Genomic DNA, 23,657 nt, shown 5'->3' with positions numbered 1-23,657 from the left:
ACCTGAATTTTGACTTCTATTTTGCTAGACCCTGACTGTTTTCAGTGAAGTGATAGCGATGCTCACGTGAGGTCTAGGGGCCTCGCATCTCGCTGGGTCTTTGTTGCTGTGTCTCTTAGTAACAGTCATTGCCCCCCAAGAGCGCATCATTTTCTTCTCCCTTTTGGTCATTTTATTTTATTTCTTGTGGAGAAATAAATTCTCCACTGGAGTTTTTAAAAAAAAATTTAAGGAGAAAATTCCATTCTAGAGTAAATCAGATTTTATATTAAGCTCTGGAATTGTTTCCTTCTGAATTGTGTTTCTGATTTCAGAATATCTGTAGTTAATTTTTTCTTTTTTCATTTCATCTTAAGATAAACAAAATGAATATAAAATAATGCTAATAAAGATAGATGCGTGACAGTAGAGTTCTGAGTTCTCCTGATTTTGCTTTAGTTTAGTAATGACAGAAATTACAGTGGTAAGAAGAAAACTTAACTGATTTTGGCATTTTAGAAGCTGAGTAAAGAGGCTGGTTTCTTAAAAAAATATATAGTCGATTAAAATTATGGGCAGTTGGGGCTGGAGAGATGGCTCGGTAAGTGCTGTGCAAGCACGAGGAACTGAGTTTAGATGTCCATTATGCTCATTAAAAACAGGGTACAGTGTACACATCTATAATCCCAGCCTGGGCAGATGGTGACTGGGTGAGCTGTAAGTTCTGTGAGCAGCCCTGCCTAAAAAAATAATTTGGAGAGCAATAGAGGAAAGACGCCCAATGTTGACCTCTAGCCTCCACACAAACACACTTTATACACACATGCACCTGCATGAATGTATGCTTGTACACACATACACTACACGCAATCTATGGACAGGGTGTTGTTACTGTTTATTGTATTCAGATAAAATTCTTTATTTTTTGAATCCCATTTATATTTGTTTATATTTGGTGAAAAACTTTAGTTGTATGCTTGCAGCATAAGTTGCAGTTCAGTGTTTTCTTTGTCATGACCAATGGTGAAGCACATTTGAAAAGGGAAATATAGGGTGAACATAAGTTTTAAATGACTGCTATTGCCCAAATTTGATGTATGTTTGAATTTCAGGGCAGAATATTAGACTATAGAGAAATATTTAAGACTAGATAGCATATGTCATTACATAAAGTAAGTGTGCATTTACCTCAGAATGAGTATTAGTGGAGAAGGAAGGCTCCTAAGAACTCACCCTGTGGCATTCCAGTGCTTATAGATGAGGCTGTGAGGAAGAACCAGCAAAGGCCAGTGGGAAACAACAGTTGTGGCACCATGAAGAAGACAGGTGAAGAGAATGGATTTTGTCTTTGCAGTGTTGGGGACTGAACCATCTCTGAGTGCTGGGATTAAAGCCGTGGGCCACCATGCCCAGCCAAGAGGACATTTTAAAGAGAGACTTAGTTACTGCTTTGTGTGTGAACCTGGGGTTTTATGTATGCCAGCAAGTGCTTTCTACTGAGCTGCATCCCCATCACCTACAAGAACAGTTTATTTTTAATTTTTGGGTCCTTTTGAGACAGGGTCTTCTTGTCGCCCCATCTGGCCTGGAACTCACTACACAGATGGCGCTGGCCTACATTTCACAGAAAACCACCTCCAAGTGCTGGGATTAAAGTCATGGGCCACCACTCCCAGCCAAGAGGATATTTTAAAGAGAGACTTACTGGTTACTGTATCAAGTGGGTGCTATGTATTTAAGTTAAAGCAAAGAAATATTTAACCTGGGAATGATAGGGGACTCGACAGTGAGCAGCTTTGATGAAGGTGGAATGGACAGCTAGACTCAATGGAGTTTAAAAGCGAGAGATGAAAAGAAAATGGAACTTCTCCCTCCCAGGTTTTTCTTTAAAAACAAAAACAGTAAAGTCTCCTGCTGTTTCTGTGCTAGTGCCAAGAGCTGCAAACATATTTTCTTCACCTCATTCATAATCGTTTTAATTAAATGACCTAAGAGCCTTCTGGGAAACATTAGTTACAAGTCAAAATCTGTTTTCAGACTAGTATTGAATGAGAAAATAATGCAGTTCCCTTTGAACGAATACATCTTGCTACATATTTGTTTCTGTTTTAATGAGCACCTAAGCTGTTTGATTTGTAGGTAGGCAAGTAAAAAAAAAATGGGGTCTTTAGTTCAGTTTCTTAATAAACATTCTTGTTAGAAAAGATTTTTTTTTTTGTGCTCGCTAATATATTTGGACATAGAAGTTCGTTTTATTATTTAATTCATTTTTTATTTTATGTGAATGCATGTGTTGCCTGCATGTAGGTAAGTGTACCCATGTTGTGCAATGCCCATGGAGGTCAGAAGAGGGTATTGAATTTCCGTGGAACTGGAGTTTATGGATGGTTGTTAGCTGTCATATGGGTGTTGGGAGTTAAACCCGGGTCCTCTGCAGGAGCAGCCAGTCCTCTTAACTGCTGAGCCATCTCTGTAGCTACCCCTTTCATTTTAAAAGATATTCCTTAAATGTGTAACGAAGATAATTAAAAACATTAAAAATAAATAAAATTAAGTACAGGGTGGGCAGGTTAGATGACTCAGTGGTAAAGTTGCCTGCCACACAGGTCTGATATGAGTTTGATCCCGAGAAACCATGTAAAGGTGGAAGAGAACCAACCCCACAGAGTTGTCTTCTGACCTCCATATTCATGCTGTGTTCCTTAGACACACAATAACAAGAAAAAAAGAAACACAAAAATATACTTGGGAGATAGTATTTGCCCTTTTGTATTGGTATAAAACTTTGAAAATGTCTAGAGAAGTTGCATTATCTACAGGCCACATTTTCCTGACATATTTTCTAAGATTGAGAATCTGTTTATTGGCCTTTTGTATTTGCTTATATATGGGCTATCTGTTACTTTTCTATGCTTTTTTCCCTAATGGATATATTGTTTTCAATTTAGTCTATAGGAATTTGTTCTAGTTCAGATATTCTCATGGATCCAGCCTAAAACAAGGATTGGGAGACAATGGCCATCTGCGCTTAAAGTTTTTCTGGAATAGAGCCAAACTTATTTGTTTACTTACTACATGTGGTTTACTGCTATTCCTGATAGTGGATAGCAGTAAGTAGTTATGTAGGAGACTATATACCCTTTTGACCATTTACCACACCCTCCCCACCCCCAAATTGCCAACTCTTAATCTAAGGTAATAATTTTAGTCCATTATTTAGTTGAATTAAATTGCTATAATGTATAATTCTGAAAATGGGAAATTAAATCCTCCAATGTATGTTTTATCTCTTTAATTCTTCACAGCACACCTTTTTTCCACCTATACTCAATACCTTATTAAAGTTAAAATCCATTAGCAGACTATTAAATCTGTATTTCAGCCCTTTTTCAAAGGTTTTTAGAGTTAATAAAATTAGAAGATCTTGTACCTGCCTTTAGTGAGCTTACTGTTTACTGTGGTTAAAAGACAAGAGTGTGCTTATAGAAGATAGCACAGTGAGACTTAGCAGCTTTGGGTTTGGTTCCCAGCACCATAGTGGCTCATAACCACTGTAACTCCAGCTTCAGGGGACCCAACGCCCTCTTCTAGCTCCATAGGCACCCAGTAACATCTTTAAGAAAAAGCAGTTTAGTCAATTCCTAGAGACTGTTGGAACAAAAAAAAGAAATACGGCTCTTATTTTCAACTAATTAATTAATTAATATGTTTTCATATCCCCAGTTCTTTCTATGATGTGACAGAAAACTCAGGAATATATTTTAATCCTTTTAATTCTAAAGCCCAGTGAATATATCTTAAGTCCCTGAACCCAGTCATATTTGAAAATGGGAATTCATTGTAGGAGGAACTGTTGTGGTAGAATGAAGGAGTCTGAGACTAAGCCTGATACGTGCAAGAGGAGAGGGAACAGATGTCACTAAAGAGGCAGATTGTTGACACGATGGCTTCTGTGTTAAGGATGCCTTCTAGTTATTCTAACTGAAGCTGTGGTGATTCTGTGCTTTGATGAGGTGAGGATTTTTTCAAAGGGCAAAGGCCTGTAAAACCTTGTATTTCCAGCAGCCCAATTACCTTTTCTATCAATTTGTACTTCCACATGCCCCAAAGTTTTATCCACAAGTTTCATTATTTTGACATTTTGATTTTATAAAATGTTTTATAAAATGAGTTCTTTCCAAAAATGTAAATTAATGAGCTGCTATGAATTTCATTTCTTGTCCTGTTTACAGAAGTAGAAACAAAGGAAAAGGACAGCAAACCTGAGGACGAAGAACAAGTAAGAAATGAACAGGAGCGGCCTTCTGAGAAAAGTATGTTTACAAGCCAGCTGCAGCTACTTGGGCGCTGAGATCTTGAGAAAAGTTGTTTTTAAGTTTAGGAGGGAGACTTGAAGTCAGAATGCCTGGGCTGTTCTAAGTGAATGGCGGTATGTTCCTAGCTAGGTAAGGTTTTTAAGCTACACGAGGAAGGAACTATGCTGCTAAGTGTTGTAGGCTGATTAAAAGATTTGTCAGCCAGAAGGAAGGGTTTGTATCTCTCTGTCTCGTGTCTACATAAAAGAAGTTGTAAAATAGAGCTTCATTAAAAAATAAATGTGGGGCTGGAGAGATGGTTTAGCAGTTAAGAGCATTGACTGCTCTTGTAGAGGACCTAGTTCAGTTACCAGCACCCACACGGCAGCTAATAATCGCCTGGAATTCCTGTTCCAGGGGATTCAATGCCCCCTTCTGACCTTCTTGGGCATTGCATGACTTGTGTGCACCTAAACACATGTAGGCAATACACTCATACTCATAAAATATTTAAAAAACACACAGAGGTGGATATATTTGTTATTGTAATACAACTAAGTAGTTTTGAACTTTTCTTTAGGTCCCCCATATTGAACATCGTCGTACAGTGCAAAAGAAACTACTTATGGAGAAGGATTGATTTGGTCATAAAGGGACATTTGTGTATGATGTTATTTTTTTAATTTTTTAAATGTTGAAAAGGCAGTTAAAATTTGCCTATAATTTCATAAATGCAAACATTTGAAATAGCAATTTTTTTTTTTTGTCTTTTTGAGATAGGGTCTCCCTATATGTAGCCCCAGCTGGCCTAGAACTCGCTATGTAGACCAGGCTGACCTTGGACTTACAAAGATCTGCTGCCTCTGCCTCCCTGGGATTAATCCTGGGATTAAAGGTGTGCACCACCACGTCTGCATTGAATTTTTAAAGTGAAAATCTTTGAATGTCGATTCTGTACTAAAGGTACTTTTATCACATTAATTTAATTATTTTATGTAGCTGGAATTCATTAGAAATCTGTTAAGAATATATTCGAGTATTTTTACTTACGTCAGGTTGAATGATTAAGAAGTCCCCCTATTTGGAGGTTAGAGGGATGGTTCAGTCAATAAAATGTCTTCCTCATATACATGAGCATCCCAGTTTGAATCCCCAGCACCTGTGTAAAAAAGCCAGGTGCATTTAGATGTATGTTTGCAACCCTCGCATGGGGGCAGGGCTGAACCAGGACCTGCAGACCTCCTCAACTCATTGGCCAGCTAGCCTAGCCAAATCTCCAGGTTCAGTGAGAGATGATGCCTCAAAAAACAAGGTGGACAGCCATTGAGGAAGGTACTCAGCCGTTGAGGAAGGTACTCAATGTGTTGACCTCTGGCTTCGACACACAGGTGCACAAATACGCACATGGACATACCCACATAATCATATATGTATACCCCCCACATTTTTCTCTACTTTTACTGAAGAATAATTCAAACTAGACATAATTAATAGGAGTCTGTGATGTAAGGGTGAATATTGAATATTGTTAGAGTATTTGTGTGTTATGAAATGTAGCAGAGGGAAGGAATGTGAGAGGTTTCTACCATCTGCATGACACAGATGTTAGACAGCTTTTCCTCTTAATGTGAAAACTTCAAGGAAAGAATGCTCCGTGTTTGCAGTGTGTATTGCTAAGCCATTATGATGTTCTTATTCAGCACACTGAAAATTATTTCAAATTTCAAGCTAAAAACTTTCTACTCTTCTGATCTCAGAAACAATTTGTAAAATGTTTGATGGAGATTGCTATTGTGCTAAAAAACAGTTTGCTGAGGACCATAGTATTAAGGCCTATAATTAAAACATCCACCTAATCAGTTGGTTTTTTGTTCTTAGATGAACTTTCCCGAAGAAAACGTTCTAAATCAGAGGACATGGACAATGTGCAGTCCAAACGCCGGCGATATATGGAAGAAGAATATGAGGCAGAATTTCAAGTAAAGATTACAGCTAAAGGAGATATTAACCAGAAGCTTCAGAAGGTGTTGTAAATTACATTTTAAAAATGTATTGCGTAAGCTGGACATGGTGGTGCATGCTATTAATCCCAGCACGTGGGAGTCAGAGGCAGGTGGATCTCTCTGAGATCAGCTTGGTTTATTTAGCAAGTTACAGGCAGCTGGGGCTACAAGGAGATCTTTGTCTTAAAAAGCAAAGCACCTGGGCGTGGTGGGACATGCCTTTAATCCCAGCACTCGGAGGCAGGCGGATCTCTGTGAGTTCAAGGCCAGCCTGGTCTACATAGTGAGTTCCAGGACAGCTGGGGCTACAGGGAGACCCTGTCTCAAAAAGACCAAAAAAAAAAAACCAAAAAACCAAAGCAAAACAAAACCAACACACAGATGTATTAAATAAAAAAACACTACTATCTTCTTTCTTCTTGATTTTTCATGATAACATTCTGTGTTTAACTTGACATCTCCAATCAGAACTTGGAGAAAATGACTGAGGTTATGAAACCTGTAAGTATTTTTGGTGACTTGATTTTAAAAATCCTTATGTTTCTGGACAGTTTTTTTTTTTTAAGGAGATAGTAGTGATTAGCAAAATAGGAGGGAGAAAAGACAATTCTTTGTTGCTCTAATAAAGCTAAACTGTTTTTGAGCTTTTCTTCCCATATTGAACGTTATCTTATAGTGCAAGCAAAACAGCTTGTATTTTATTATATTTAAATCTTTATACTAAGCTTTAATCTTTATAATAATCTTAATAAGTTTAAGTCTGTACATTCTAAAACCTTTTTTATATACTGTAGAGTTAATATTAGAGACCAGGCTTTAGAGACACTAGGGAAAAGGAATGTTCAAAGTAAATAATTTTGAAACTTCCCCATATTTCAGTCTTGCCAGACATCAGTGTGATGAAAATAATTGTTAACGTGTATTTTTCAAATCATGGAAAATGGAAGATGGCTCAGTGGGTAAAACATGAGGACCTGAGTCAGGTCCCAGCTCTCACATAAAAAGCCAGGCATGGTGGGTACAGTCTTGTAGTTACAGCTAGTACCCTGGAAAGTGGAGGCAGGAGAATCCGAGGGGCTCAGCGGCCAGCTGGTCTAGCCTGTAGATGAACTCCAGATCAACCATTCAGAGACCCTGTTTCAAAAAATAATGTGGTGAGTGATTAAGGATGACAACTAATGATGTCAGCCTTGGTTATCCACAGGCACAGGCATGAACACACACATGCCCACACAGAAAAATCAAAATGTGTTCATAAACCTTTATAGCAAATGCCTTTTGTAGAGAGAAATGGAACTCAGGGCCTTATTCTTTTTCTTTGCAAGACAATAGCTCACAGTAGCTTAAGCTGACTTGGAATTCATACATAGCCCAGGCTGACTTTAAATTTGGAACAATCCTTCTGCCCTCGTCTCCCAGGTGATGGTATTACAGGTGTGAGTCACCAAACCTGTTTTTCAGGGTCTTGTATATTTCTATGAAATTATATACCAAAGTTTTTCAGCTAAGATACAAGTCCAAAAAAAGACAATTAAAAATTGGTATTTTCTTCCAGTTTCTTTTCTCTTATGCATATCAAGGTAATAATGCCTCTTTAGTTTTTCATATAGTGCTGTCATAATTATGAAGATGAAATTGTGAAGGAATTTTGAGCATTTTTGTATACAGGGGCTTTATATCTCAAGAACAGGTTTCAGTCAGGAAAGGTCTATGGCTACGCACCAGGATCCTGTTTGTTGTGGTCCATGTGAAGTAGTACGGAATGCTGGATAAGCATTTAGAAATGGCGTATCAACGGTGATCCTGTAGTGGCAGTCTTAATTGCCAATCTTTTAAATAGAAAAAAATGTTAAAGCTGTCCTCTGACTAATTTTAAATGTTTTGAGCATAATAAGAAGGATGGGAAGAAAAATGCTAAAACTTCAAATTATTTTCAAAATTCTGCTCTTTGGAAATTGTATCTTTGTAGCAAATACTACTGCCTTGAGGTAGTACTACATTTAAAAGTACAGCATTTCAGTGGGTAGCACTGATTTTTAAAAATAAATTTTATTCATTAAGTTAGTTGAGCATATTTTATTCACTAAATGAGTCTGCATTATTAGTAGTACCTAGTGATTACTGCTCTTTCCTTAGTGGATTGTCTTTTTGTAACAAAGGAATATGTATTTCTTTAGGTTATACAGTGGTTACTAGAAGAAAAATTGCATGCCCTACAGTGTGCTGTATTTGATAAAACTTTGGCAGAATTGAAAACACGAGTGGAAAAGATTGAATGCAACAAAAGGCATAAAACAGTTCTTACTGAACTCCAGGTTTGTACTGTGGCTTTGATTTTTATACCTCACATTTCATTTTTATAACTTATGTTCTGATGATGTACCATTTTTATATATTTGAAGTTGACGATAAAGTACATTCAGATTCTGTGTATGAGTCGTGGTGTCTGTATTGGGTTTTGGTAGGGCTGCTGTGAGAACAGAGCTGTGGCTGGGTGGCTCTGTCACCTAACATGCATTATTCCACAGTTCTAGGGGAGAGAAGCCCAGGATGAAGGTGTCAGCAGGATTAGTGTTCTCTGAGGTTTAGTGTTATGATGAAGAATATTTGTTCTGTTCTTTCAGTTCTGCTGGTTTGCTTACAGCTTTGTGGAAGCATCATTTCCATCTGGTTTTGCTTTCATATGGCATTTTCTCTGTATGTATGTGTCCAAATTTTTCTTATTTAAAGATACTAGTTATGGCCAGGCATGGTGGCACATGCCTTTAATCCTAGCACTTGGGAGGCAGAGGCAGGAGGATCTTTGTGAGTTCAATTGAGCAAGCTGCACCATGACCTTTCTATTTCTACCAAAAAAAAAAAAAAAAAAAAAAAAAAAAAAAAAAAAAAAGCTACTACTTATGTTAATTAGATTAGTGATCTGCTCCAGTCCAATCTGACCTCATTAATCAATTACTTCTGTAATGGCTCTGAGGTATAGGATGTATAGACTTTATTATATGAGTATTGGGGCACATAATTTAACCCATAGCAGAAACTCAGAAATTACCTAACTTGGTGTCTAAAAACATTGTTTTTTAGTCTCTCAAGAAAAGTTGGTATATAACGTGCCATTAAGTACAAATTAATATTTGTGAGTCATTAATTTTATTTTTTCTCTTCTTTTTTTTTTGTTTTCTCTTTTCTTTTTTCTGAGTCATTCATTTTATATCAGCGTACTTCATCCATTGATAAAAATGTTAGTTTATTAATCCAAAGTAATAATAACTACTTTTTCTTCACAAAGACCCACCTGCCTCTTAAAGGGCAAGGATTAAAGATGTGCACCATCACACCTGGCAATAACTACTTTTTCTGCATATAGTTGCCTCCACTTTCTGAGTGTTAGGATTATAGGCTTGCACCACTACACTTGGTTTATGTGGTATTAGAGGTCAAACCTAGGGCTTGTACATACTTGGAAAACACTCTACAACTGAACTACTCCAGCCTCTGATTTCATTTTTCCCCCTTCAAAATGCTTCTTTATTCATGTGGTTGAGCTCCTCAAAATGTGTGGCACATTGCCTGATAAATCTGTAAGGAGAATGAAAATGGTTGTTAAATTTGTCCCTTAGTATTGTAATGACCTTCTTTATTTTAATTTTGGCTTGCATCCTTCTTTATCAGATAGGAATATAACTACTCCAGCTTGCTTTCAGATACCATTTGCTTGGAGTGCAATTTTTCGTGCTTTCCCTTTTAATTCTTTGTTATGCAATGTGTTTCTTGCAGTCAGTAATCAGTTGGCTTTTTTCTGTTTTAATCTAATCAGCCTAGTTCCATCTTTGGAGACTAAAGATGATTTGCCTTTAATTATTATTGATAATCATGTGCTCATTCCTGTAATTCTGTCTCCTTCTGTGTCTCCTTTCCCCCATTGATTTGAGTATCACTTTTTTTTCTTTCTTCATTCATCTTAGAAGTTTGCTGGTTCAACAATGTTTTATTCTTTCCTAATTCTTTTGTTGTTTTGAGACATGGTCTGCCTGTAACCCCAGGCTGGCCTTGGTCTCATGGAGCTCCACCTGCCTTCTGCCTCTCCAGTGCTGGGATTAAAGGTGTGCGCCACCACACCCTGCTCTTCTTTCTGAATTCTTATTTGTTCATCTGTTCTCATGAAATTTATTCTTTTCTAAGCTTTTATGACTGTGACTTTCTTCTTTGTGTATGTGGGATTCCTTTAAGTATTTTCTAATGCTGATTTAAGTGGATATGGTTTGATTTAGTTTGAAATATCTTTTTTTTCCCTCTCCGATGGAATTTAAAGGATAACTTTTGCTACATAGAGTAACTTGCTTAGTAGTGATTGACTTGAAATATGCCATTCTGTGTTTTCCTGATTTTTCCTTATGCCGTGATACAGTTCTGATGAGTTTGCCATTGTAAGACCGCACTTCACTCTCCTAGCTGTCAGCATTCTTTGTTGAGTACTCCTGACAGTTTAACCATAATATGACATGAAGAGTCTCTTTCTGGTCATACCTAGTATGGGTCCAAATACCCCTAATGCTTGAATATCCAACTTTCCCAAGATCTGCTGTAATTTAATAGAATTTAATGGAATAGATTTTCTATGCTTTTAGTTTGTATCTCGAAGCACTTTCTACCTCAGGGATTTGTAGGTTTTCTCTTGATAGTGTTCTGGCGTTCTTGAAAACTGTGCTCGGGATTCCTTGTTACTGCGATTTTCCTTTATTACTATATAAATGTAAGAATTCCTCTACCTTGTCTTCAACCCCTGATATTCTTCTGGTTGATCTAGTTTTTTGATGATGCATCCATGGAGTTGTTTTGATTTATTGAACTTTTTATTTCTAATATTTCCATTAATTACTTATTTTTCCCAGAATCTCTTTGTTGAGTTTTGTATCTAAATATTAAATTTGCTTTACTTCATTTAGCTGCTCTTTGAATTTACTTTGAAGCAATTATCCTTTTTTTTTTTTTTGATTATTCTTTTTTAAAACTAAATTTTGGTATCCTTTGGTATTTCAGTGATTCTGTTATCTTTGGATTCAGTTATTGATGAGCTATTCACTTTGGGAGAAATATCATATTTCTTCTGTTTCTGTATTTTAATTTATGTGTCTGTTGTGATGAATACTTCTTTTGACTTTATGTGGGAGGTTGTGTTAATTGACTGTTTTCTCTTGAGGTTTTAGTCTTTATTACTTAAAAGAGAAAGCATACAACAGTAACAACTGCTATTAAAAAACAAATTGTGTGTGTGAGCACGTCTGAAGGTCAGAAGGCAACCTTCAAGGGTTCTTTCATTATGTGGGTCCCAGGAATTGACCTCGGGTTGTCAAGTTTGGCAGCAAGTGCTGTGCCATCTTTTTTGCCCAAACTAGATATTTAAATATAATAAAGAAAATTGAAAATGACAGCTGCACCCCTAGTTAGGATAAAAAAGAAAGGATTTAGGGATACATACCTGATAAACTAAGAATTTAAAAATGAAATAATGAATGAAAAACAGAAGAGGGACTGCAGACAGGACAAAACAGAAGACGCAAATTGGGAGAGAAGAAAAACATGCTGTGAAGGTATGAGAAATAATAGTGGGGGAAACACCAAAACACATAGAGGCAAACCAAAGCAAGCAGAAGACCAGTCAGCATTCCTTCCTCGTGAGGAGAGACAGGAGCCAGACACTTTTCTTTTTTCACATTCCTGTCTTTGACCTTTCACTTAGTGTGGAAGGCAGAAGAGTATTGAATTGTCTTCTCTCAGAATTGCAAAAAGGTTAGACCTGAAAGGGCTGTTTGTTTCCTAAGCCTACCTTTCAAAGGGTACCTTTCAAAGGGTAACTTTTAAGCTTTCATCTATATTGCTGGTGAGAATCAGAAAAGCCTTTATGGAAAACATTTAGACAACATCCATTAGAACATATACTGAGAATCCCATCTCTGTGAGTGTGCCCTAAAGAAATATTTTTCTTTTTTATTATTATTTATTTAATTTTGGTTTTGAGACAAGGTCTCCCTGTGTAACCCCAGCTTGCCTGGAGCTTGATACGTAGATGAGACAGTCCTCTCTGCCTTCCTCTGCCTCCTGAGCTCTAAGGTTAAAACATGTTGCCACCACACCCAGCTGTTAAAGAACAGAGCTGTTAATTACAGTGTTATTTGACCATAGTAAGGCATTGCGAAGCATTCAGCTTCCAGTAGGGATGGCATTTATGTAATCTACTTATCTAGTAGAAAAGTGCATGTTCAAACGATTGAGTATACTATATCTACATCCAGGTAGATTTTCGAGGGATCTTCATGAGTTACATTTGTGCCCACTGTATAATTTTCAGCAAGAAAGTTGCGTGGTTACAGACATTTCGAAAACTAACACAAAACAAAAGCTTACATATTCTAAAATGCCCTCATGTTGAGTAAACACCCCTAGTTCTGGGAGGAGGCAGACTAACCTGTTAGTACTTACATTTGGTGATTATTTCAGGGATCACAGTAGGTTTCCTATGATTTTCCATGTTTTCCAAGTATGTATTTTATAGTCAGTGTGTCTTTCCTTGCTCTAAAGACTCTGTCATCTTTGGGTTTCTTATTGTGTAAAGCAGACTATTAATTGATGTAATAATACCATTTTGTTTTCTTTTAGGCCAAGATAGCCAGGTTAACCAAACGCTTTGGAGCAGCCAAAGAAGATCTTAAGAAAAGACAAGAAGTAAGAATTTGTATTCTTGTATAATTCATGCTTCGCTGTAGGGTAATTTTAGGGAATGCTGACCTAGGGTGAAAACTTCTTGATTCTGAGTATGAGATTTGCTTTATTACTACATACTACCACATGTTAGTTTGGGAGCCGAAGCTCCAGAATTAGCCCTTCTCTAATCTCATATGGCAATATTTATATTAATCTGTTTATGGTTATAGAATTCTTGAAGCTGTGTGTCTTTAAAATTTATGTTTTTAAGGGCACGGAATATAGCTCAGGTGGTAGTGTGCTTGCTTAGCATGTAGGAAGCACTGGACTCAAACCCTACCGCCACCTAGAGCAGGACTTGGTACTGCTGCCTGTCATTCCATCACTTGGGAGAAGACAGGGAGATCAGAAGTTTAAGCTTCTCCTTCGCTACATAGTCAATTTTAGACCAGCCTGGGCTTCTTGAGATTGTCTCACAAAACAAAAATGATGTTTTTTGAGATTTGTCTTGCCTGCTTGTTTGTACATTTTTGCCTGTGTCCTAGTTTTATTTAGAATTTCTTTGAAATATTGTACTAGTCTACTGCCTCTAGTATTTCTGTGTTCCTCATCTATTCTCCTTATAGTCAGTCTTCCATTATGTTATTATTAAATATACAGGCAGAGATTAGGTTAAGTCATTTCTATTGCCTTAAATAGTTTGAATATCTCTTTAGTAGGGCAGAATCCAATCTAAACATAACTCAGCCTTTGTCCTCTAGTGACTTGCTTTCTTTTCTTTGTTACTCCTTTATTTGTTCTGTTATTCTTATTTTAATATAGCAGTTGTTTGTTAAATTAGATTTAGTTGCATTTCTTTTCCACTTGAATCTGTTTTCATTTGAACAAATTCTATTTCTATGTCTTCATTGATCTGGCATGTGGTAATTACTACTACTACCATTGAAGATACTAACAATTTTAGCAATGATCATTATTCTTAGAGCATTTTCTGTATTGATGCATTTTCATTCCTCCTCCTCCTGCTGTTGTTGAAGAATAGGAGCCTATTAAGAGATTTTGATGCAGATTTAAGCATGGATATTAAGGGGGAGAGAGTTGCTTAGCAAAAGGACAATGCACAGCCAGGCGTGGACGTGGGTTTCTCGAGAGTCTCATTGTCTCAGCAATAGCAGTGCACAGTTTTGATGGCTTCTAAAGATAGATACCAGAGTTGCTAAGAAGCTGCCATTTTTTATTTCATATCTTCTTCACTTTTTTTTTCTTTTTTTCTTTTTTTTTGTCTTTTTGAGACAGGGTCTCCCTATAGCCCCAGCTGGCCTGGAACTCAATGTGTAGGCCAGGCTGGCCTTGAACTCACAGAGATCCACCTGCATCTGCCTCCCAAGTGCTGTGAAGTTTTGTTTCTTTGTCATAATGTGAAAACTGAGTTATTTCTTATCTTAGAACTGAAGATTAGCCCTTTATTATTATTTTTTTAATGTTTATTTCTCATGTCCTGAACCAAGCAGTTGCTCAAGCAGGCACTCACTGCTCATCAGGTTGGAATCCACATCACCACTCTGGATCTTGCTTAGGTCTGTGGCCAATATAATTGTTGATAAAAGCTGCTCTGTGTAACTTAGTTTTTGTGGACTCTGTAGGATTCACAAAGAAAATGCCTGGTTTCCTACTCTAAGTGAACGTAGCAGACTTTCACGAGGTGATCCAAGAAAATCTACCCCCAAAAACATAGTTTGAAAAGCTGGTTTCTGTTTTATTTATTTATTTTTTTTTGAAAAAGGAAACTAGAAGAGTTTTATATTTAGAAAATGAAGAAAAGCTTCCGAATCTAGAGGGTCAGAGATTAAGAAATTACTGCTCTCCACTCCTCACTTGAACTGTGAGAAAACAGAAAACTTGTTACTGTTTTAGGGACTGAAGAATGACCAACAGTTGTTATTTCAATAGTATATTTCAGGTATTTTAGTTTTGTCTTGGTTGTAAATGTAGAGTGAAGTATTTAATAGTCTTTCAATGGAGAAAGAAGCTCTGGGAAGCCAATCCGCAGATGAGGAAAGTTGCAGAGCTCCTTTGGCAAGTTAAGAACTTGTGCACAGCCTTCCATCGTTCCAGGTAGACAGCACTGGCCATTCTGATTCAGAGAAGTAAACCAACAGACTCACTTGCTGCTCAGCCGAGGCTACTGGTTAATGCATTTGAGTAACTCAGCCTCACGTACAAAGGATTTCTCCAGCACGGTGCACAGGAATCTGTGCACTGAATCTTGAGAAACATTTAAGAGAATTGTTAGCTGCTGAGAGAAGTGCAGTGGGTCGAACCGTCAACTGAGACAGGACCTCATTAGAGGTGAAGTGAGTAACACAGCCTTAGAGATGGGCACCATGAAGGATTTTGAGTGTAATGAGGACAAACGTCCAAAAGGGAATAGAAAAAGAAAAAGCGACATTGTCTGATCCTGCAGTGTTTTATTTAGTAATTATTTAAATATCAGATCATATATTGAGAAAGCACTTCAAGAGCCTTTTTTTTTCTTTTTCTTTTTTCTTTTTAAAGAATTCCAATATATTGGGTTCTATTTCCTGTAGCCCCAGCTGTCCTGGAACTCACTATGTAGACCAGGCTGGCCTTGAACTCACAGAGATCCGCCTGCCTCTGCCTCCCTAGTGCTGGAACTACAGGCGTGTGCCACCAAGCCCTGTTTGAGTTTTGTTTTTTACCTTGGTATTTCTCTGTTTTCTTCCAGAATCCACCAAACCCACCTATATCACCAGGAAAGCCTGCCAATGATGTCAACAGCAATAATAGCATGAGTTACCGGTGAGAGCCACAGTGTTGATGTCGTTTTTAAATAACAAAGCAAGGGTCTCACTAAACAGTCTTTTGGAATGTGATAGTAAATAAAGAGATAAATGTTTTGGTATATTGGGTCAACAGTGACCTTTTCTACTTCCCCTTTATATGGGTTATATATTATTCTGAATGATTATAATGTTGTCTTTTGTCATTGCATCCGCCTTTCTTTTTCTTTTTATTCTTTTGCAGTACTGAGGGTTAAATCTAGGGTCTTGTACATGTTAGTCAAGGACTCTACTCAAGACCCTACATATTTCTTTTAAAAACATGTCATTAATAGTTTTCAGCAACTGAGCAATGCTTTGGTCGTTGATTAATGCCTGTACCCGTATGTGGTCTTCAGATTAAGTGTTGTGTATTGATGGCATTAGAACCTATACATAGACTGTGTTGTCATGCTGTAGATCCTAACATTTAGAAGTCTGTGCACCAATTATGCATTTGCATCAGGTGAAGGGTTCAAATCCAAAATTTTGCCATTGTTTTTCCTATGCTAGAGTTAGTTCCCTCTAGAATGACATAACCACTGACTGTGTGTGTATCTGTTTCACAGAAATGCAGGCACAGTGCGACAGATGCTGGAGTCCAAAAGAAATGTTAGTGAGGGTCCACCAGCGCCCTTTCAAACTCCTGTGAATACAGGTACATGTTTTAATGCCTAAAGTACCAGCCTTGGCTCTCTTCTTTTATTCCCCTGTGGTTGGAGATGGGTTAGAAAACAAGGCACATGGTCTTAATACAGAAAATTTTCCAAAATATTCAAAATAAATAAGAATGCACAAAAGCATATATTCAAATTCTCAAACTTTCTTATCTCTAGAACCTTTTACAGTCTATTAAAAAAGACAGATTTTATTTATTTGGGTTTAACCAGTTAGTACTATCAATTGAATTAAAACAAAATTTTAGACTTTGTTGTTGTTGTTGTTAAGATTGATAATAATCTGGGACTGGAGAGATGACTCAGTGGTTAAGAACATTGGCTGTTCTTGCAGAAGACCCGGGTTCAAATCCCAGCACCCACATGGCAGCTAACAACTGTCTGTAGCTCCAGTTCCAGAGGAAGGGACTGAAAAGCCTCTTCTGTCCTCCGTGGGCATTGCATGACATGGGTGCACTTACCTACATGCAGGCAATACATGCGTATACATAAAATAAAAATAATAAATAAAAACTTTTTTAAATTAATAATAATCCTGGACTGGAGAGATGGCTCAGTGGTTAAGAGCACTGACTGCTCTTGCAGAGGACCCAGGTTTGATTCCCGGCACCCACATGGAGGCTATGAACAGTCCTTAACTCCAGTTCCAGGGAATCCGAAGCCCTCTTCTGACCTCTGAGGCATTGCACGACACGGGTGCACTCACATATATACAGACAGTACACTCAAACACATAAAAATAAATAAAATATTTAAAAGGATTAATAATCCTGTAGTAAACACACAGAGAACTTTTTTTTAGTAGAAAATAGCTGTATTTTGTAAGATTAAAAATAGCAGTGAAAGTAAGAAGATAGCTTGGTAAGTGCTTGAGGACTCACATTCCATTCCCAGAACCCCTGTTTTTAAAAAAGAGTATAGTGGGAAAAACTTGTGATCTCAGCACCAGAAAAGCAGAGATAGGCTCTCTGGCCAGTTAGCCTAGTGTCCATGGTGTGTTCCAGGCCAATGAGAGACCTTGACTTAAAAAAAAAATAGTGGATGGGGCGTGGGTGTTAGACATGACCAAGAGACATAGCGTATATGTTTAGAATTGTCAGAGTAAGTAAAAAAATATTAAAAAAAAACCAAAAAAACAAAAAAGGTAGATGGTGTCAGAGGAATGATACCTGAGGTGTCCTTTGGCCTTCACATGCCCATGTACACACGTGTGCACACATGCATGCATGAATATGTACTAGCAAACACACTTGAAATGAAAACAGGGTTATGCTACCTTTATCATATTACTTAAAATTTTGCTTAAGATGTTAAGACAGATACAGGGAACTACTTAACCTCTGTCTGCTCTCAGTCTGTTTGAGTCCACTGACTTAATGTTGGAAGGAAGTCCAGCTCATACCAGGAGGCAGGTGTAGAAGCTCTAGCCCTTTAGAGAACTGGATACTCTCCTTGATACTAAGTAGTAGTTTCTGTAGGGTTAGTGCAGAGCAGAGTCAGAAATCACACTAAGCTTTTCTCATTGTTCTAAGTCATTCTTTCAAGAAAAAAGGTCTAGTTGGGCCTGGTAAACATCATAATCCCAGAACCTCAATAGGCCATGGCAAGTAGAGCACTTGTAAGAGCATCCTTTATCAAGGGTCATGCTTTTACCTAGGGTTGAGATATAATAAGATTGGCATTTTTATTATATCTTTATGGACATTTTTAAGTAAGTTTGATTTTGTTTTTTTACTGTAATAAGCATTTGCAAGTGAAGAATACAGTGGCTGTTTGGTACCACCGTACTGCTTTGAATTTTGTGCAGTAGCTTCCCCTAATCCACATTTCATTTCTGTACTTTTAATTACCATGGGCTACACATATTTAATAGAAAATTCCATAATCCATAGCTTTTATTATAGTATATCATTGTAATTGTTCGATTTTTATTATTAAGTATTATTGTTATTTTCTTACTGTGCCTAATTTCCAAATTAAGCTTTACCATAAGGTACGGTTATGTGCCACATAATGATGTTTCAGTCAGTAATGAATAAGACAGCTGTCCAGTGAAGTTACGATGGAGCTGAAAAATTCCTACCAGCTCTTGAGGCTGTCACCATTTTAATGTTGTAGCTCAACACCCTGCTCATGAGTGTGTTGTGATGCTGATATAAACAAACCTGTAGCACTGCCAGTCATATGCAGTGTAGCACATAGAATAGTTTGTAATCCATAACAACTACTGTGTTGGTTTTATTAATAGCATATGGTTACCAGTGTACCATTTCATGCATGTAGTTGCTGCATACATCTCACATTTACTGTGTCACTTGCCCCATTGAATGACATAACTGACCTAGATTGGTGCAGTCATATTGCCATACAGCAGTGAAGTCACATAATGACCCATTTCTCAAACGTATCTCTGTTGTTACAGGATGCATGGCTCTATAGGAAAAGACAGTGTATGTAGGGCTCTATACTGCCTGGTTTATACATCTACTGGGAGTTGTAGAACACAGCGTCCTCGGGTACACTGGACCTGCTGAACACAGGACGTTCTACTTGCCCCTGATTTTCCAAATGCCCACACAGTAAAAAGTCATATGTCTCAATTAACACTATGAAAATGGTCTTGACGTAAACTTATTGCAAGGTCCCCACTGAAATACTGTTCTATGCCTGTGGTTTTTGAAAGACTATATCAATGAGAAGTAAATGTAGTTACATATTTACTCCACTGAGTGATAAACCCAGGTAGTTGAATGATAAGGTACTGTAACTTTTTTGTGACCAGCATTTATTTTTCCCATCTTTGGTGTATATCCCCCCTTTCATTTTTTTCATTCATTGCTTTTTTTGTTATCATGTAATGTGTACAGATTACCAGCAGAGGGATCCTCCCTCCCTTCCATAGTTCCTTTCCCAAGGAACTCAACAGAAGTAGATGTCAGGCTTCCTTTGGTTCAAATGATACGATAGTGCTCACCTTCTCTTGATATTCATGAATGGTCAGGTCCTTCTAGCTTCCCTGCCTGTGTGTATAGATTGCTGATGTTTAAGGCATTTAAATGCTTAGAGGGAGGCTTCGTACACACCTCCAAACTTTCATTTCCTCCTCAGTGTTTTCAGTTGTTTTCATGTTAGCACTCTGAAGTGGATGTGGTAACTTTCAAAAACTGTTTTGACATTGAGGTAGCAGTCTTTTATATCAACATTAAAGCATGTGGCATTTCATAATATATCAAATATAAGTACAGATATGCTTTTAAAGATTGAGTTTCCAGAAGTTAAACTTAGAAATATTTTCATTGTGAAAGACTTCTGTGTATAACATAATGTATTGAATTTGTATCTGTCACATTTCTTGTAGCTGGTAAATTGAGGTAGCTGTGAAACGGAGGCTCTGTTTCTTTTCTACAGTGTCTTCGGCCAGTCTTGTCACTCCTCCAGCGATTGTCAGTAGTCAGCCTAAACTGCAGACTCCAGCAACCTCAGGCTCTCTGACGGCAGCGCCACTTCTTCCTGCACCCAGCACAGCCACAGTAGTTGCTACTACCCAGGTGCCTAGTGGAAACCCTCAGCCCACAATCTCCTTACAGCCTTTGCCAGTGATTTTGCATGTACCTGTTGCAGTAACCTCTCAGCCTCAGCTCCTACAAAGCCATCCAGGGACATTAGTGACTAATCAACCATCTGGCAACGTTGAATTCATATCTGTGCAAAGCCCACCTGCAGTGAGTGGTCTTACCAAAAATCCAGTATCCTTGCCATCCTTGCCAAATCCCACTAAACCAAACAACGTTCCTTCAGTACCCAGCCCTAGTATTCTAAGGAACTCTCCCGCCAGTGCTGCACCGTTAGGAACAACGCTCGCTGTCCAGGCCGTTCCAACAGCACATTCTATTGTTCAAGCCACAAGGACTTCTCTGCCCACAGTAGGCCCGTCAGGACTATATAGCTCATCAAACAACCGAGGCCCTATACAGATGAAAATCCCAATTCCTGCTTTTAGTACATCATCTTCTGCAGAACAGAGTAGCACCGCTGCCCCAAGAATTGGTAAGTTGCTTTGCTTAGTAATAGAAACAAAAACATGCTGATGGCCTTTATGTAATGAGCTCTTTTTTGGAAGCAGTTCTAATTATCTAGTTTAAACAGTATATGTCTACAAAAGAGCATTAAAACCATGTGTCTTCCCTGTCCACTTGGGAAAGCCCTCTGTGTTAATCACGTCTTCAAACTGAACAGTTTAAAAGCAGCTTCTTTTCTCATTTATCACAAAATGGCTGGTTCCTTGTTAATTTTTCATTTCTATTCTTTTTCTATAACATATTATTTGATTGCATTTTGCTTAGAAATATATTTAAAAAGATAAATTATATTGCATTGTTCTTTAAAACTGCAAAACTCTTGTCTTTCTTGTTCCTAGAAAGCATACATTTTATATACACTCTTGAAATTTTTCTAGCTTCACATTTATCCCCATAACTTTCAAAACAACAGGAAGACAAGCATGTGTATAATGATGTTGCTCCAGTATCTTTCTTGATGTAGTAATGCCCATGAAATAGAAGAAACAGATTCTAAAGTACAAAAATCACTTTGTAAAGTAGATACATACATCTTGGTTTCATGTAAAAATGAGTAGTGTGCATACTCTTGAAATATGCTTTCTCACATAAAATGGTGATGTGCTTTATAGAATTGTCAAGAAAATAACTGAGTGGTAAAGCAGAGTTATTAATGGGTTAAATCACCCTCATACACTGAACATCAGGTCAGTGCATAAGCAAGAGAGATACCACTTTTCTTGATTTCTTTAAAAAAATTTTTCAAAGTATTTTTAACATAATCAGTTTATTTATGATGGACACCATTTGATGTGATTTTGCAGTTTATCCTCTTCATGAAAATTTGAGACAAAGTTGGCATTGTTTTTAATTCATGGTTACCCAATGAGATATATTTGTAAGTATGGATTTTTTTTTTTTTCTGGAAAGAGCATGACCTAAAAAGAAAGCTTAGAAGAGTATTTTAATTTTCTGAATGCTTGTACCTTAAACATTTATACAAATATCAGCTTATGATTTCATCCGTGAACACAAAAGAGTATATTCCAAAATTATCTAGCTGGGGAATTCTTTTAATAGTAATGCGTCTGTTTCAAATTTATTTTACTGATCTTAGTTTTTTGTATATAAATTAATACTTATAATCATTAATTAGTATAGCATTCTAGTTTTGAGATAGTATACATTTATACTTTAAAAAACGTTTTTATTTTAGCTAGGCGTGGTGTTGCACGTTTTTAGCCCCAGCAATCAGGAGGCAGGTGGGTCTCTCAGAAATGGAGGCCAGCCTGGTCTGTATAGTGAGTTCCAGGCCAGTGTAAAGTTTTCAAAAATTTTGGCATGTATGTTTACTTGATACATATGTATATCTTTGTATATAAGCTATATTAAAGTTATATATATATGTACAGATGTATTTAAATTTATATTTAAAAATGAATTGCTAGATATTAGTAATAAATGTGAATAACAAGTTTGTGTGTTATTTTCATAATGTTAATTCAGATGTAATTATGTAAAAACATAACATTCTTTGATTATGCCTAATTTCAGGAATGCCATAAATGATAATTTGTCCTTTTAGGCTTCCAAAATGGTAAATTTTTGCTGAGTATGACTATTGAAACCGAACTTTATCAGTATTGTGACAAGCTAATTAGTCTAAGTAATTAAAACTTTTCAAGCCTTATATTTATATGCATATATTGATTTAATAAAACAAATACTGTATAGCTAGACTATATTTGTATATATTTTATTGTAGTTCATTATATGCTTAATTAATTTTAAGTAAATAGTTTCTGTGTATAAAGAAGTATAGATGTCCTTCTAAGGACTACTTGAAAATTTAGGGCTCAACTTGTATGTAACTTCATTTATTCATGAAATATTAGAATTATCCAAGATAGTCCTTTTCTCATCAGCCTTACAAATCCAATACAGAATGCCACCATTAAATAAGTCATTAATTAAAATGTGATAAATGTTTTCTTTGAGATGTGAGCAGGTGTGAGAGTTCTTGAAAGGTCTGAGATAGGGAACAGAATATAGAAATAAATCAAAGCTCATTTTTGAAGTGGGGTAGTATGACATCCATGAGCACGGGCCACACTGTGGAGAATGGTTTGTTGGAAGAAAGAATGAAATTAGGGGACCAATTAGGAGGCTCCTGCAGTGAAGTAGATGAGAGATTGGGGTATTTAAAAAATAGCCAGTTTTTAAAGAGAAAGAACTGGCAGTACTTGATAATTTACTGGTGTAGAATTAGATAAATGCTGAATTCAAAGATGGCTCTATGCTACATTCACTTAACCAGACATTAAAGGGTTGATTTGAGGCAGAGTTATGTGGTTGTATAGAACTTATTAAACATCTCTTACTCTAAAAGTAGAAGAAAATTAGAGTTTAAATAGAACTAATCACTCCTTCAACTATAATTTTCTTTGCTGCTTTTAGAACAGAGTTAAATGAAACCTTTACGTTCTATTTATGTTATAGACCTTCAAAGTGAATACTACCAGTTTTACTTCTGTAAAGCTCTTAGGATCATTCAAATGCAGTGCTGGGGAACTGGAGAAATGGCTCAGTGGTTCTTGCAGAGGATCTGGCTTTGGTTCCCAGCACCCACATTGAGCAGCTCATAGCTGCCTGTAACTCCACTTTCAGGGGATCCTTTATTTTTTATTTAAGTGTATGAGTGTTTGCCTGTGTGTATGTAAGAAAAATGTAAATAACAAAAAATGCAACCCTGGTTAAAAATGACCATTGTTACATAACAGTATTCATTAAGCGGGGAACAAAATAAATTTATAATAGAAGGGTTTATGCTGTATTTTGATTTTACATCCTGACTAATTTTATTGATTGATAGATGGTTTCTAACTTCTTACTTTTAGAAGTAGCTAAGGTAAATACTGTAGTAGAAACAGAAAATAAATGTGGAGTGGGACTGAAGAATGTTGCATTAAAACTTGTGGGAATTTTTAGCCTGTAGTTACAGGGCAGGGGATATTAATTAAAATCTAGAATAAGGAACATCATTATAACATCATTATAGTTTTGTGAACAATTATCTTGAGACAGTATGTCAAGAAGAAAGTCAAGC

At 36.9% G+C, this 23,657-nt stretch overlaps 1 protein-coding gene across 3 annotated transcripts in view; it reads left to right on the top strand.

The window, feature by feature from the left end:
• The window catches only part of Atf7ip (activating transcription factor 7 interacting protein), a 106,636-nt gene that overhangs the window by 55,757 nt on the left and 27,222 nt on the right, over positions 1–23,657 (top strand). For all 3 annotated transcript variants that reach the window (XM_008837377.3, XM_008837395.3, XM_008837386.3), the window contains exons 3-9: positions 4,212–4,292; positions 6,153–6,298; positions 8,455–8,592; positions 12,932–12,997; positions 15,723–15,796; positions 16,386–16,474; positions 19,902–20,540. In XM_008837377.3, coding sequence (XP_008835599.1) covers positions 4,212–4,292; positions 6,153–6,298; positions 8,455–8,592; positions 12,932–12,997; positions 15,723–15,796; positions 16,386–16,474; positions 19,902–20,540 — 1,233 coding nt within the window. The remainder of the gene's footprint in view (positions 1–4,211; positions 4,293–6,152; positions 6,299–8,454; positions 8,593–12,931; positions 12,998–15,722; positions 15,797–16,385; positions 16,475–19,901; positions 20,541–23,657) is intronic.

This window comes from Nannospalax galili, unplaced genomic scaffold (genome assembly GCF_000622305.1).
Source record: "Nannospalax galili isolate Female #2095 unplaced genomic scaffold, S.galili_v1.0 scaffold210, whole genome shotgun sequence".
NCBI lineage: Eukaryota > Metazoa > Chordata > Mammalia > Rodentia > Spalacidae > Nannospalax > Nannospalax galili.
This window is presented reverse-complemented; position numbering and strand designations above follow the sequence as displayed.